The 16,677-nt window shown below is 40.9% G+C and overlaps 1 protein-coding gene and 1 pseudogene across 1 annotated transcript in view; both read left to right on the plus strand.

Moving 5' to 3' along the window:
- LOC104985993 overlaps positions 1 to 9,554 on the plus strand; it is a 20,060-nt pseudogene extending 10,506 nt beyond the window's left edge.
- A 4,761-nt stretch (positions 9,555 to 14,315) lies between these two features.
- LOC104985994 (dihydrodiol dehydrogenase 3) overlaps positions 14,316 to 16,677 on the plus strand; it is an 11,558-nt gene continuing 9,196 nt past the window's right edge. The window contains exons 1-2 of the mRNA XM_010836394.1: positions 14,316 to 14,523; positions 15,844 to 16,011. Coding sequence (XP_010834696.1) covers positions 14,440 to 14,523; positions 15,844 to 16,011 — 252 coding nt within the window. The 5' untranslated portion in view covers positions 14,316 to 14,439. The remainder of the gene's footprint in view (positions 14,524 to 15,843; positions 16,012 to 16,677) is intronic.

Raw genomic sequence — 16,677 nt, forward strand, 5'->3', positions numbered from 1 at the left:
AAAGAAGACATACAGATGGCTAACAAACACATGGAAAGATGCTCAACATCACTCATTATCAGAGAAATGCAAATCAAACCACAATCAGTACCATTTCACACCAGTCAGAATGGCTGTGATCCAAAAGTCTACAAGCAATAAATGCTGGAGAGGATGTGGAAAAAAGGGAACCCTCTTATATTGTTGGTGGGAATGCAAACTAGTACAGCCACTATGGACAACAGTGTGGAGATTCCTTAAAAAACTGGAAATAGAACTGCCATATGACCCAGCAATCCCACTACTGGGCATACACACTGAGGAAACCAGAATTGAAAGAGACATGTGTACTCCAATGTTCATTACAGCACTGTTTATAATAGCCGGGACATGGAAGCAACCTAGATGTCCATCAGCAGATGAATGGACAAGAAAGCTGTGGTACATATACACAATGGAATATTACTCAGCCATTAAAAAGAATACATTTGAATCAGTTTTAATGAGGTGGATGAAATTGGAGCCGATAATACAGAGTGAAGTAAGCCAGAAATAAAAACACCAATACAGTATACTAACACATATATATGGAATTTAGAAAGATGGTAATGACAATCCTGTATGAGAGACAGCAAAAGAGACACAGATGTATAGAACAGTCTTTTGGACTCTGTAGGAGAGGGGGGGGGGAATGATTTGGGAGAATGGCATCGAAACATGTGTAATATCATATAAGAAGTGAATTGCCAGTCCAGGTTCGATGCAGGATACAGGAAGCTTGGTGCTGGTGCACTGGGATGACCCAGAGGGATGGTATGGGGAAGGAGGTGGGAGGGGGGTTCAGGATTGGGAACACGTGTACACCTGTGGCAGATTCATGTTGATGTATGGCAAAATCAATACAATATTGTAAAGTAATTAGCCTCTAATAAAATAAATAAATTTAAACTAAAAAAAAAAAAACACCAATGGAAATAGAACTGCCATATGACCCAGCAATCCCACTGCTGGGCATACACACCAAGAAAACCAGAGTTGAAAGAGACACATATATCCCAATGTTCACCACAGCACTGTTTATAATAGCCAGGACATGGAAGCAACCTGGACGTCCATGAGCAGACGAATGGATAAGAAAGCTGTGGTACATATACATAATGGAGTATTACTCAGGCATTAAAAAGAATACATTTGAATCAGTTCTAATGAGGTGGATGAAACTGGAGCCTATTATACAGAGTGAAGTAAGCCAGAGAGTAAAACATCAATACAGTATACTAACACATATATATGGAATTTAGAAAGATGGTAACAATGACCCTGTATGGGAGACAGCAAAAGAGACACAGATGTATAGAACTGTCTTCTGGACTCTATGGGAGAATGCAAGGGTGGGATGATCTGGGAGAATAGCCTTGAAACATATATATTATCATATATGAAACAGATTGCCAGTCCAGGCTTGATGCATGAGACAGGGTGCTCAGGGCTGGTGCACTGGGGTGATCCAGAGGGATGGGATGGGGGCTCAGGAGGGGGAACACATGTAAACCCATGGATGATTCATATCAGTGTATGGCAAAACCCCCTACAATATTATAAAGTAATTAGTCTCCAACTAAAATAAATAAATTAAAAAAAAAGGAGATGCATCAACTTGCATGGATGGTTGAATTAAGGTTTTTCTTAGTAGATTGAAGGGATGATTACACTAGAGTAGAATCCCCCACATAATCATTTGTGGTCATCTATTTACTGAGTTTCTTTGAATCTGTTACATGCATCCCAGACAAAGGAGTTAATAATCTAGAGTCTCTGCCTGAAAATCTTGAGGAAGTAGAAATAGGTGGGTTCTGTACACAGTCCTGGTTATGACTCCTAAGTGTCTGGGGATTTCATGAACCAAGAGTTTGGTGAAGCCGTGGTGAGCATGACACTGCCCTACATTGAACATGATGACTTCATCTTGTCTTTCATCCTTTTAACTTGAGCAGATTTGGTTGTGCTCCCTCTTGGGTGAGTCTAAACCTTGTACCTTTATAGGGAATTGGGAGACATTGTCTACAGTCCTGCCCTACTTTACGATGAGATGTTTAGACTGCACTTAGTCATTAAGAATGTTTTGCTTAAAACTCAAATGGGGCACTGTATCAACATAGAGGGGTAGGATTTGGAGGGAGATGGGAAGAAGCTTGAAAAGGGAGGAGATATATGTTTACCTATGGCTGATTCATGTTGAGGTTTGACAGAAAACAACAAAATTCTGTAAAACACTGATCCTTCAATTTAAAAAAAGGAAAGGTTTACTTTGCACTCTTGATTTCAAGTTACAGAAATCAACTCAAGCCATCTGATGCAAAATAGCTTAGTGGACTATGTAGTTGCAAATCTCAGACACAGAGAGATTTGAGGATTTGCAGGACTCTTCATAAATGTCTCCTTTTTCTATCCCTTATCATTACATTACTATATTTTCACTGAACATTTCCATTGGTGGCAAATATGATTTTGGAGGCATTCCAAGGCTCATGGTCATGAATATTTGAGAGCATGTCTGGATCTTCCACATTCCATATCAGCCTAACAAGAGCCTTGTTGGTTCACATGCCTGCTGTAGGGCATCTGATGCTTGAAGAGAAAAGGAAACCTGATTATCTAGCCCAGGTGTCATTCGCAATTTTTATTCTGGAAATTATGGCATGGAACTTACTGCCATTCTCAGACCAGAGACATTTCAAGAGAGGCAAGTACAGGAAACAGACAAAATTCACAGAAGTCACTGGAAGTCCCTTTAAGAACATAGAAAAATTGTATTTTTTGTAACATATAATAAGTATAAGAGAATAGAATAAGCCTCCTTCCTGTAGACATTGCTTACAACTCCATACACAAATCACATTGCAAATATTAGTATGTAGAAATTTGTAAACCTACCTCATGGAGATTTAATTCCTGGTGCCTTGCAGCCTGGCTAAAGAGAAATTATTTTGTCACATCTCTAATATGCCTGCTTCTGTTCCATCCAGGGGAGGAATTATTTCCAAAAGATGGAAAGTGAAAATTGATATTTGATTCGTTGGATCTCTGTCACACGTGGGAGGTGAGTCCAGGGAGGAGAGAACCAGTGGAGGAGCCAGGAGAGGGAAAACCTCCTTCATTTCTTCCACCTGTGAGAATGGGCTGTGGCCCATCAGACTCAGCAGTTCATGAACCTAAGGGCTGGGATGCTCGGGTTGAGGGGAGGAAACCATTGCTGAAATGTTCACATAGAGGAATGAAATGGAGAATTTTGGACAATGAAGACAAGGCATTTCTTTCCTTCCATGTGATATGTCTTCTTTGTTTTTTTTTTTTTTAAGGCAGAAATAGTAATTGTTCAACTGATGTGATGACTTTCTTCCCTTTTTCCTCTTGATACTCAATGCTAATTCTTGATGGTGACCATGTTTGTTGATTTTTTCAACATTTATTCTTGTTCTTGCCCATTCCAAGTGACCGCTCACCACCCCTCCCTCCCAGGCCCTGGAGAAATGTAAGGACACAGGGCTGACCAAGTCCATTGGGGTGTCCAACTTCAACCACAAGCAGCTGGAGAAGATTATGAACAAGCTGGGGCTCAAGTACAAGCCCGTCTGCAACCAGGTGAGCAGCTTGACTCCTCTCCCTCCTGCTCTTCAGAACCTCCTTCTTACACTGGAGCCAGATGTCTGTCTGTCCTTCTCTCCTGTTCATCTGACCTTTGTGGGACAGAGGACTCTAGAGAGCAGAGTCTCTGTCTGGGTGGTGTGAATAGAATCCAAAGTAGTATCTCTATGTAATCTGGATGGAAAAGGTGGGGAGGGCATCCTTCTGAATTTTGGATAGAATCTAGAGCTAGAGGTAGGAGGTGTTTCCCTGAGATTAAAGGTTGACAAGAATGGATGGGAGAGTGCCCTGGAACGAACTGTGTATAGGAAGGAAGCCTTGAAAACATTGAATGGGAAGTAAATTAATAAAGTAACCAATCAGCTGAGATGAGTGTTAAGTGTTTTTGTGGGGTTCTGATGACTGAATCCTTAGTCTTGGTGTCTTAGCCTTTATGAGTCTCAACAGAGAGCACAGAACAGAAAATGTGCTGGAGATGATTAAAGTCATCCAGGTTAGAGGGTGAAGTTAAAGGCTTGAGGTGATGTTAACAGAAGATAAAACATTTACCCAAGAATATCTACTCAAATATAGAGTACACCTTTTTATTACTCAACCTGGACTGGTTCTCCCATCCATGGTCTGTCATAAAATTAACTGTATAAACACACTTTTCTCTACTTCTCTCTAGATGTTTATATTTCCATTTTACATTTAATGTAGCAATCTTTCCTTTAGGCACTTAAAACTTTTAATCTGCCTCTGTCATGTTAATACTACCTTTTCAAATAATCTGACACTCTTCTCTGTTGACATTTTACAGGTGGAATGTCATCCTTATCTCAATCATAGCAAATTGTTGGATTTCTGCAAGTCACATGATATTGTTCTTTTAGCCCATGGTGTGCTGGGATCACAAGGAGTAAAAGAATGATATTGAATCCTATTGAAGACAAGTGGGAGTTTCCCTAAAATTCAATTTTTGATGAGATATTTTAAAATACAGTACTCAGATAGCTCTCATAAGCAAAGGGGAGATAGGGGATGGATGGAATATTTTCTTTTCTTTTAATTTCCCATCGCCCAGCCATTTTTTTGTACATTGTAGTAGCTGAGATTCATGGGGTCACAAAGAGTTGGACATGATTGAGCAACTGAACTGAACTGAACAGCTTGTAAACTCATCATTAAATGTCTTCAATAAAATCTATATATAATCCCCTAGTTGGAACCAGAGACAGAAGCTTATGTCATGATTTATGTAGTTATTAACTAATAAAACATTTCTAAAGATAGAAATTCCAAGCCTCAGTTACCTTATGTGTAAAATTGGGATAATAATATGCAATTGTGAGGTCTATTATGATAGAAAATAATAGAAAAATAATGAAGAAATAAATGTCTCTGATTTTGAGACTACTTACTTTTTATTAATGCCTTAGGAAAGTGAACAGAGAAGGCAATGGCACCCCACTCCAGTACTCTTGCCTGGAAAATCCCATGGACAGAGGAGCCTGGTAGGCTGCAGTCCATGGGGTCACTAAGAGTCGGACACAACTGAACGACTTCACTTTCATTTTTCACTTTCATGCATTGGAGAAGGAAATGACAACCCACTCCAGTGTTCTTGCCTAAAGAATCCCAGGGATGGGGGAGTTTGGTGGGCTGCCATCTATGGAGTCGCACAGAGTCAGACACGACTGAAGCAACTTACCAGCAGCAGCAGCAGCAGCAGCAGGAAAGTGAAATTTAAAAAATTCCTGGTCTTTCCCTTCTGTTTCTCTGTTCATGCCCTTGATTATAGAAGAAAAACAACCTCTGAGAATTAAAGAAAAAACCCACAACTTTAGCAATCCTGGTCTCAGATCAATAATGCATCCAAATACCTGCAGAGTTTTGTAAACACAGAATGGGAGGTGACACAGTTGAGATGCTGATTCAGTTTGTCTTCAGCTAAGCCATGAAATTTGTATTTCTAACAAAATCCCCGGTGATACTGATGATGCTGGTCCATGGACCACACTTTGTGAAGCACTGGTGTAGAGGACACCTACTTAATCTGTCTGGGAAAACTACTCACAGACTGAATACTTAGTCTCAGCTCCTCTGGATTTCTGAATTTCTTTCCAGGGTGAATGTGAACCACCCCATTCTCTTGGAGGATCCGGTTCTTTGTGCCATTGCCAAAAAGCACAAGTGAACTCCAGCTTTGGTTGTCCTTCACTATCAGATACAATGTGGGGTTGTGGTTCTGGCCAAGAGTTACAACAAAAAACGATTCAAAGAGAACATACATGTGATGAGTCGGGCTATGGGTAGAGGGCTCCTAAGGAATATCCTTCATTCCAAAGGGTCATTCTTTGTCTCTCAAGACTTTCCTTGAGTCAAGATGATTTACTGGTTCTTCCCTGTGCATTAATGCCTTGTGTGTATTCCTGATGATTTTCTCCTCCTGCTGTGGCAACAGGAGAGGTGGCCTGGTTGTAGAGGGTTCAGTTCAGTTCAGTTCAGTCACTCAGTCATGTATGACTCTTTGCGACTTCATGGACTGAAGCACGCCAGGCTTCCCTGTCCATCACCAACTCCCGGAGCTCACTTAAACTCATGTCCACTGAGTCGGTGATGCCATCCAACCATTTCATCCTCTGTCTTCCCCTTTTCCTCCTGCCTTCAATCTTTCCCAGCATCAGGGTCTTTTCCAGTGAGTCAGTTCTTTGCATCAGGTGGCCAAAGTATTGGAGCTTCACCTTCAGCATCTGTCCTTCCAATGAATATTCAGGACTGATTTCCTTTACAATTGACTGGTTTAATTTCCTTACAGTCCAAGGAACTTTCAAGAGTTTTCTCCAACACCACAGTTCAAAAGCATCAGTTCTTCGGCACTCAGCTTTCTTTACGGTCCACCTCTCACATCCATACATGGCTGCTGGAAAACCACAGCTTTGACTATATGGACCTTTGTCAGTAACGTAATGCCTCTGTTTTTTAATATACTGCCTAGGTTTGTCATAGCTTTTCTTAGAAGGAGCAAGGGTCTTTTAATTTCATGGCTGCAGTCACGATCTTCAGTGATTTTGGAGTCCAAGAAAATGAATTTGGACAGAAAATGGAGATTTTAGTTCCAGTGCTAGGTCTGCAATTTATCCTATCACCTTGTACAAATGATGTCTTCTTATCTTCGTTCTCAATGGATGAAATTGCATTATGTGATTATTTTATGCCATTTGGACTGTTTTAACAAAATGCCACAAATTTGGTGTCTTAGAAACAATGAAAATTTGCTTCTCACATTTCTGAAGCTGGAGGTCTGAGGTCAGGGTGCATTCTTGGTCAGGTGAGGGCCCTCCTCCAGTCTTCTTCTTGTATTTTAATGTAGTTAAGGTGGGAAGGAGAGTTCTCCCAAGTTTCTTATATGACTATGATGTTGTTGAAATCTCATCACAAAGGCTCCACCATCATGACCTAATCACCTCTCAAAGGCTCCATTTCTAACACCATCCACATGTGAATTTTGGGGCACAAAAATTAGGGCAGCAATCTTTCATCTCCAAACCATAGTGGTTTTATTTTGCATTTTCCTGAATACTAATAAGGTTTCATCTTCATATGTTTAAACTTCTTGAGTTTCTGTTTTTGTGAAGTTCCTCTCAAGACTTTGTCCACTTTTGCATGGTGTCTCTCATTTGTTTTCTGTGAAACAGAGCATTACTGTACCCTTAAGCATAGGTGTACAGAAAACTCTCTCCAGTTTTAAGATTTAATACAGAGATCAGTTATGTGTCTCTTGATTCTATGGTTTGAGATTCCACCTGCACTCAGCTCAACTGTTGTCTTCTTGGCTGGGCTCTCATGCATTTGCTGTTCAGTTCAGTACAGCTAGGCAGTTCTGCTTTAGCACTTGTCAGAGGAGCCTGCATGCTTCTCCATGTAGTTTTTCATATATATTTGGCTAGAATCTGGTCAACTAACTTGGTTTTCATTTCAGGACAGTGCTGTAATTTCAAGCCAGGGAGAGGGAAAAAATCCATGTCATTATCTCAGCTCAGAAATAAGTCACCACTTCTTTTGGCAAACTTCAGCCTCCATTGGAAATTACAGGTCAGGCCATGTCAAGGGTCAGGTGCATGGTCCCCTGAAAAATTGTTTTTCTGTTTCCATTGAAATTTCATTCGAAAATATATCTGAAACTGATTTTTTTAATATGATATAAAAATGATTGCCTATATGTTTCTTTACTTAAATAGAAATCTAAGTGTCTGTGTATTTCATTGATTTTTATTATCAACTCTGTCATATAATAAGTGTCCATAAGTACATTTGTGGCCCTTCTCTTCTATTTAACTATTCAGTTTTCTGTTCTGTGTTTTTAAAATGGAAAGTAAGTGTTCTTCCTTAGAATGGTACATTTGTCTTTAAGGATGTCTTGACTGCTCTTGACTAGCTGTTCTTTTATTTAAAATTTAGTATTACTTTACTGACTTCCACAAAAGATTATGTGTTTTAGACTTTGGTTCATGTTGCACTGAATCACTAGATCACTCTGGAAAATGTATTTCTTTAGAAAATTAAGCTTTTCTTTTCATGACTGTGATGTGAATTTTTAATAATTTGTGTTCTTTAATATTTTAAAGACTTTTCATTCATAACTATTTACACTAAAGTGTTAGTTGCTTTAGTTGTGTCCAACTCTTTGTAACCCCATGGACTGTAGCCCACCCGGCTCCTCTGTCCATGTGATTCTCCAAGCAAGAATGCTGGAGTGGGTTGCCATTTTCTTCTCCAGGACATTTTCCCAACACAGGGGTCTTCTCCACTAAGGCACTGACATATAGGTTTTGTTAGATTTATTATATTAGATAATGAGCAAGTTTCATATCAGATTCCTGAACAGGCTTTCATGGGGAGCCTCCTTCCCACACTGCTTCAGCTGAATGCTGTCACCCTTAGGGCATGTTGGGGAGAGGCAATCAGTCTAGTGTCAGCTCAGGTTCAGTATCGAGTCAGGAGTGTCTAAAGCAGTGTGTTTGGAAAAAGCAAATTTTAGTTTGTTTTCTGTCACAAGTGATTCACTCAGAAAGATAAGGGACTGATGCACTGTAATGTTTGTGAGGTGGACAGAGTAGGAGAAGGTGTGGAAAGAAGAGGTGAGAATTCGTCAGAGGGGCCCAGATTGTTCTCCTGGAAGCTGAGGACAGACACGTCTTCCTGACTCTTCTTGTCTCCATCCAGCTGAAAAGTCTTCCAGTGCCCTGGAGGAGGCCGGCTCCTTCCAGGAGAGGTTAATGTGATTGTTTCTTCCTTCCAGGTGTTTGGGTTTGAACTGAGTCCAGATGACATGAAAGCAATCGATGGCCTCAACAGAAATATAAGATATTATGAATTTCTAATGTAAGTGACTGTTTCACACACACAGTTTTGTTTTTGTTTTTGTTTTTGTTTTTGGTAGTAGACAGGTGAGCAGGGGAACTAAGCTTCTTAAAAGCTTCAGTCAGTCCTCTTTTTAGGACTGAAAAGAAAGACAGTCCAGCATAGGAGTCTTCCAGCATAGGAGTCAGCCAGGTACTTCCCGCAGACCTCAAACCAGAAGTTTCCTCCAGGGCTCCATCCTTGATCAACAGAAATGAGACTGGGGCCCAGGAGAGCCCATCAGTAAAATTCCCACAGTTAACATTGTGGTGAATGAATTCACTACTTTGTGCCCCTAATCCCTGTGCCTGGTGTACCTCCTCTCAGAGCCCAGGGAGCCAGGAAACACAAAGGGCACAGTGCCTGCAGCCCACTATTCTTTCAGGGACTAATGAACATGTTTAATGTTTAATTCTTTTCACATCAGGGGAAAATGATTATATTAATTATAAAACTATGTTATAATGAGGCCAGAGTTCATAAATGAATATATCTCTTTCTCTTCCAGTGGTGTCAGTCACCCTGAGCATCCATTCTCTGAATAATATTGACTCTCAGCTCTCCCTGTGGTTCTTCGATAACTTCATACTTCTAGGGTGGTTAAGAAAATTTTTGTGCCTGAAAGAGAAGTTTAAATAAAGTGTCTGAACTTTCTGAAACCTTGCCTTTCCTTTTAAAAATAAACTGTTTATGAAACAGCATAGACTTCAAAGTAAGAATACTCTTTTTCCTGATGATTGAAATAATACAGATATATGACAGAATATTTAGATAGAAAAGGGACAGGATAGGGAATGATGATAAGCTGTGTCTACTCAAAAACACTTCCTTTGGTGCATTTACATTGTGATTTTACTTGACAAATATGTGTGTTTGTTCATTTACAAAGACATATAAACTTCAATCTATAGGTTGTATACTTCTTTTGAAACATAGCCTAAGTATCTTGGTAAGCTAAAAATATGATTTAAAAAATCCAGTATTATATTTTGCTTCCTGTATAGCAAGCAGCACATCTTAGTTATTTTTGTAATTTCTTATTTGTCTGCTCATGCTCAGCATTTTGATGAATCCTTACATATTTTGAGTTTATTCAGTGGTCATTCCACAAAACTTTACTGAACATTCTTTAGAAAGACATTGTTATATCAACAAATGTCAATAACTGAAATGAGAAATGTCTTGAGTCATTAGTCTCATGTAGAATGAGACTGTGAATGAAATCATGAGAATTTAACTGTTAGAAATGGGTAAATGTCTGTTGAGATAATTCTGCACAATCTTTTTTTTAATTTTATTTTATTTTTAAACTTTACAATATTGTATTGGTTTTGCCAAATATTGAAATGAATCCGCCACAGGTATACATGTGTTCCCCATCCTGAACCCTCCTCCCGCCTCCCTCCCCATACCATCCCTCTGGGTCATCCCAGTGCACCAGCCCCAAGCATCCAGTATCGTGCATCAAACCTGGACTGGCATTTCATATATGATATTATACATATTTCAATGCCATTCTCCCAAATTCTGCACAATCTTTCCCATTTCTGTACTTCTGTTAGGCAGAGACACAAGCTACCGTTCACCCCACACAACTTTTCATTTGTACCAAACAGCCTTGAAAATAGAGACAGTGGCTCCCTGTATTTCTCTGGAACAGAAAACACTCATTCCAGGAAGGAAGGGTATTCATGGAACATTTAAGGGCCAGCAAGTCTGCTGATGTGGGTGGAGTTTAGTGAGGTGGGGAGACAGGAGCTGAAGACAAGTCAGAGAGCCAGTGGGGCAGAGGGTCCTTGTCACATAGGCTTTTAAAGGACTTTACTCAGAGGGAAATGGAGAAAGATATTTCCAGAACACTGATCCTCAGGCCCCTCTCTGATAGCCGATGGCCACCCTGGCCCATCCAGACATCCTGCTGGTCTGAGCCAGATCTGTACCCCTCACTGCCCACTCTGCCCAGCATAGGCGGCCCTTGTCCCAGGGAGAGTGAACTGGATCCAGAGGTGCTGAGGGGGCATTTGTGGGCTGGGGGGCACATGGGCTGCCCAGTAAACTGGCTGAGTCCTGGGCAGCATCTGGCCACCCTCTCAGCCTGTTCCAGGACCAGGAGCGGGTGCGTGTCTCAGGAGAGGAGTCAGGTTCCCAGGCCTCCTGCGGGTCCTCCTGGGTTCACAGCAGCTGCGGGGTCATGACCTCCCAGGGTCGTACCAGGGCTGCAGTGCCCAGTGTGTGGTGTACATGGGTCTCTCCAGGGAGGATCTCTGAGCCCCTGTCACCCCTCTTGTCTGGGGCCCTCCCGGGGTTCAGTCCTCATCTGCCGGCTTCTCTTCCCTTCCCACCCAGCTCTGTGGGGACAAGAGGATTTTACAGCCCTGGTGTGGACAAGTCTTCCTGCTGTTGTCATGTGTTATTAGGAGATGTGACCCTGATGTGCTCCTGGGGTAGCTGAGCTCAGCGTCCTCTTGCCCACCTGGAGCTCCTCCCAGCACAGTTGTGACACTCACTGTGAGCTAAGTGTGGCTCCTGTGATTGTTCAGGAAGAGTCGGTGCCGATTTCTTTTCTTCGTCTCATGGATCAGGCTTCCCAGGTATGGCAGTGGTAAAAAATCTGCCTGACAGTGCAGGAGATACAGGTTGGATCTCAGATCCAGGAAGATTCACTGGAAAAGGGAATGGCAGCCCACTCCAGTATTCTTGCCTGGAGAATCCCATGGCCAGAGAAACCTGTCAGGCTACCATCCATGCTGTCACAAAGAGGGGCTTTGACTTAGCCAACTAAACAGTAACAACAACAGTTCCATGGCTCATGTCATTCTCTTTTTCTTTTTCCATTCTGTCTCTCTTTTTTAGCTTTCTTGTTTCACCTTTCTTTATTGTACGCCTTTTCTCTCTCTTCCTCTGTATGTTCATGACTGGGTACTTGGACAACATACCCACTGTTTTCAGATTTTTACCACATCCTGATTGTCCTTTACTAGGTGGCATGGCATGTGCCTGGTCCGGGATCAGCCCAACAGGAAACTAATGGCAGTTCAGTTCAGTTCAGTTGCTCAGTTGTGTCCAACTCTTTGTGAGCCCATGGACTGCAGCATGCCAGGCCTGCCTGTCCATCACCAACTCCTGGAGCTTGCTCAAACTCATGTCCATTGAGTCAGTGATGCCATCCAACCATCTCATCTTCTGTTGTCACCTCCTCCCACCTTCAATCTTTCCCAGCATCAGGGTCTTTTCCAATGAGTCAGTTCTTTGCATCAGGTGGCCAAAGGATTGGAGTTTCCGCTTCAACATCAGTCCTTCCAATGAATATTCAGGACTGATTTCCTTTAGGATGGACTGGTTTGATCTCTTTGCAGTTCAAGAAACTCTCAAGAGTCTTCTCCAATACCACAGTTCAAAAGCATCAATTCTTCTGTGCTCAGTTTTCTTTACAGTCCAACTCTCACATCCATACATGACTACTGGAAAAACCATAGCCTTGACTAGCAATGTCTCTGCTTTTTAATATGCTGTCTAGGTTGGTCATAACTTTCCTTCCAAGGAATAAGTGTTTTTTAATTTCATGGCTGCAGTCACTATCTGCAGTAATTTTGGATCTCCAAAAAATAAAGCCTGCCACTGTTTTCACTGTTTCCCCATCTATTAGCCATGAAATGATGGGACTGGATGCCAAGATCTTAGTTTTCTGAATGTTGAGCTTTAAGTCAACTTTTTCACTCTCCTCTTTCACTTTCATCAGGAGGATCTTTAGTTCTTCTTTGCTTTCTGCCATAAGGGTGGTGTCATCTGCAACTGAGTTCATTTCTGAATCAACAACATAGCTGACCCATGGATGACTCTGGTTATGGGGAATTTATGACTGTTTTTGAATGCTTTACTATCCCCCAAATCCACACCTGTTATACTCAGTGTTTAACATGGTCTAGTCTTGTTTCTCCACCGTACTCCTTGTCCCTGTCCCCACATATAGAAATCCCTCTGTAGCTGTAAGGAAATACCCCCGCTGCTCTTCAGTTTAAGTTCAGAGTTAAGTGAAAGGGACACCAGTCTTCAGTCAGCCCCCAAGTAGGTGGGAACTTTGCACATAAGGATTTCTGTCATCAGTTTGTTTTGAGGGAGACAACTGGGTGCTGAGCTGCTGCCGTTTACAGATCAAGACACCACCGTACAAGTCAGAGAAGAGGTGAATGTGAATAAAAACACACGTAAATGTCCTTCTGCAGTTCTGGATCTTTCCTAGTTGCATGTTCACTTTGTAGCTGTAGATCTTTGACTGTTCCCCAGAATGCCTATGACATTTTCAGCTGCTTTCTGTTTCCATACTTCCTTCTCCAAGGGAGACTTCACTTCTCCTACCTCACTATTTTGCTGACATCACTCTGTGTGTTAAACTATATTTTCCTTCACAACATCCCCTTGTACTAGTGCATCATGATTTCCCTTACTCTTCTCAATTTTGTTGCAGTTTCAGTTGTTTATAGATTTTCCTTTTATGAATAATGTTGAGCAGGATAGTAAATTATGTAAGTATTTGTCAGCTACATTATGAGTGTTTTTTTAAAAATTATGTAACAAAGTCCATGGTATAAACACTCAGAGACTGTTTGCACACTGCACATGGTAACCAATAATTATTAATATTTAGTCTCCTATAAACATCTTGCCAAATATCTGGCTTTGGTATCCTTTTCAGGATTTTACCCTTGTCAGATCTGTAAGGGTTTCTCAGGTGGCTCAGTGTTAAAGAATCTGCCTGTCAATGCAGGAGTTGTAAGAGAAGTGAGTTAGATTCCCTGGGTCAGGAATTTCCCGTGGTATAGTAAATGGCAACCCACTCCAGTATTCTTACTGGGAAATTCCATGAACAGAGTAGCCTGCCAGCTACAGTCCATGGGGTTGTAAAAGAATCAGACAGGACTTAGCAACTAAAACTTCCACCAGTACAGGTCTATAAAGCAAAATAATTTTGCTGGTGGGAAATGTAAAAAGGCAGTTTGTTTTCATTTGATATTTTTATTCTTTATTAAGGGATTACATTTTGAAAAATGCTTATTAAATATTCTTTCAAATTGTGTGACTTGCGTGTTTGTATGTACTACAAAATAGTTGTTTCAAATGATGTTTGATCAAGAGTGGGCTTCTTAATTAGAAAAATGAAATGACTGGCCTTGGAGGTTTCTGTGTAACATATGGTAAATAATTGTTCTGCACATCTCATCATTATATAACTTAAGACATTCTGATAAGAAAAAACAAACAAGCCAAGTGGCTAAATACTCCTCTTACCCTGTGGGACTCATTTAATCCTTCTCCTCCTACAGTGTGTCTGCTAACATTGGACAGTCAGCTGGGGCGTTAACTTCCTGTTATTTATAACCTCTGAAGGCAAAAGAAAAAAATCAGTCTGATTACTCAGTGGAGCAACAAACAATGGATCCCAAAGGCCAGAGAGTGAAGCTTAATGATGGCCACTTCATTCCTGTCCTGGGATTTGGAACCTTTGCACCTCCAGAGGTAACATTAGTGGCTGTGGGTTGAAATATAAATAGTAAGTGAATGTAACATGAGAGGAAGGGCCTTGGGTTGTCAAGCACTGAGCTCCTGTGTGACTCTGGGAGATTCCACTAACCAGGCTAGAACCATGCCCTGTGAAAGAGGAGAGAGCATTCAGTCTTCACTCTGCATCAGGATCTGAGGCTGTGCTCACCTGCAGATTACTCTGGGTTCCCCTCCAGTTTCCGCCTCTTTCCCAGATTGGCAGAAGAGGTGGGGCTCGGCTGTCAAGAACGCTGTCAACTGCTTTGCTTTGAGGGGGATTGCAATGGTGGGGTTTCTCTGTGTATTTAATTAGTTCAAAAATTCTTTGCTCCTTCTGAAAAGACATGACCCAGAGAAATATTTGAGGTAAAAGTTCTCAAATATGAGGTGACTGAAAACTAATGGGAGACAATTTCTTTTCTACTGTGGGGTGCCTGTTTGGTGCTAAGCAAGACACTCCAGCTGTGCCTGTACTTCTGTTTCTGCTTGGAAACTTCTTCTAATGGAAAATATAGTGTCATTTGAGGGGATAAGCTACAGTCTTACAGGAAAGGTTTTGCAATGTTTCCTTGGGTGTTGTAATATGTTTTTATTAAAGTATAATTTTCAGTGCTTGGTCATAAGAGGAGTCTTGGTGATCATCAACAATGGATCTTTTATAAGAATATAGCTTTGTACACCTTGAATAGATAGAGTTTTTATTTAGTGTATTCTGTGTGGCTTCACTGGTAAACAGAGGTCTCAGTAGCTTTCACCTGCTTTCTTGATGCTTTTACCAGGCAACTTACACCTTTATTGATTTTGCTTCAAACATCTCACAGTATAAATCATATCCATGACTACAAACTTATACTGAGTCTTATGATTTATTCCAGCAAATTTCTGAAACTTGAAGTGGTCTTGGGGTCCTCTTATGCCAGCAATCAACCACTTATTGCCTGGTATTAAATGTTTCTGCACGTCCATTTAGTTACTTACTAGGAATGAAGCAGATGACAGACGATGAGATGGTTGGACCACATCACTGACCCAATGGACATGAGTTTGAGCAAACTCCAGAAGATAGTGAAAGACAGGGAAGTCTGATGTGCTGTAGTCTCTGATGTCTCAAAGAGTTGGCCACGACTTGGTGACTGAGCAACAACAATGTTCAGGGAAACTGTCATGGCTACATCACCACACATACAGAACTAACCAAAGGCACACAAAAAAGTGGGTTCTTGGGAAGATCAACCTGGGCCTTAGCAATATCTTAATCATGTGGATATTTAACTTGTACTTTTGTTGCTTATGTAGGTTCCTAAGAGTGAAGCTCTGGAAGTCACCAAATTTGCTATAGAGGCTGGGTTCCGCCATATTGACAGTGCTCATTTGTACCAAAATGAAGAGCAGGTTGGCCAGGCCATTCGAAGCAAGATTGCCGATGGCACTGTGAAGAGAGAAGACATATTCTACACTTCAAAGGTGCTGTGTGTTTTGTGTGTACACATGTGTGTAAGTGATTGTGTGCAGGTGACAGGTAATAGGATCAGTAGTTGTTTGGTCAATGGTGCTTATTGCTACAACTTTTTTCACACATATTTATATATTAAATCTAATATCCTTCTCCACCAAACCATACTCTCCCACCAAATAAAGAATGTGATTATACCCTTCTCATCATCGGTGTGTTCAAATTTTAATTTTAAATTAGTCACTTGCTTCTCTGCGCCTATACCAGAGCAATGTGATTTAGTATGGGCGAATGAATCAGACTGAACAGTTGTCAGATTATAGCTTTCCTTATCACCTGGTAGACTTTCTAGAATTTCTTCTCATTCTGAATCAGTTCTTAGATCTGTCAGTATGAGAGCATTAGGACAGGCACTTTGTGTATCACACAAGATCTAGCCGAAATGTCTTTACTTATCTTCCACCCATGTTAATATGTTCAAGGTCTTCTGTATATAACATATACAGTTATGTAAACAGCAAGATATTAATTAATTTTGAGAGATCTGATTGTTTGACCCAGTTAGAGCAAGTTTGTGAGCAGGTTTCACATTCTATCAAACATAATCAGATGATGAACATGGTAATTTTTCAATAATTCTTTTTATCTCTTGCTTCATTTCACTCCATTGTGATTGA

Source organism: Bison bison, unplaced genomic scaffold (genome assembly GCF_000754665.1).
Source record: "Bison bison bison isolate TAMUID 2011002044 unplaced genomic scaffold, Bison_UMD1.0 scf7180017864063, whole genome shotgun sequence".
NCBI classification, from domain to species: domain Eukaryota; kingdom Metazoa; phylum Chordata; class Mammalia; order Artiodactyla; family Bovidae; genus Bison; species Bison bison.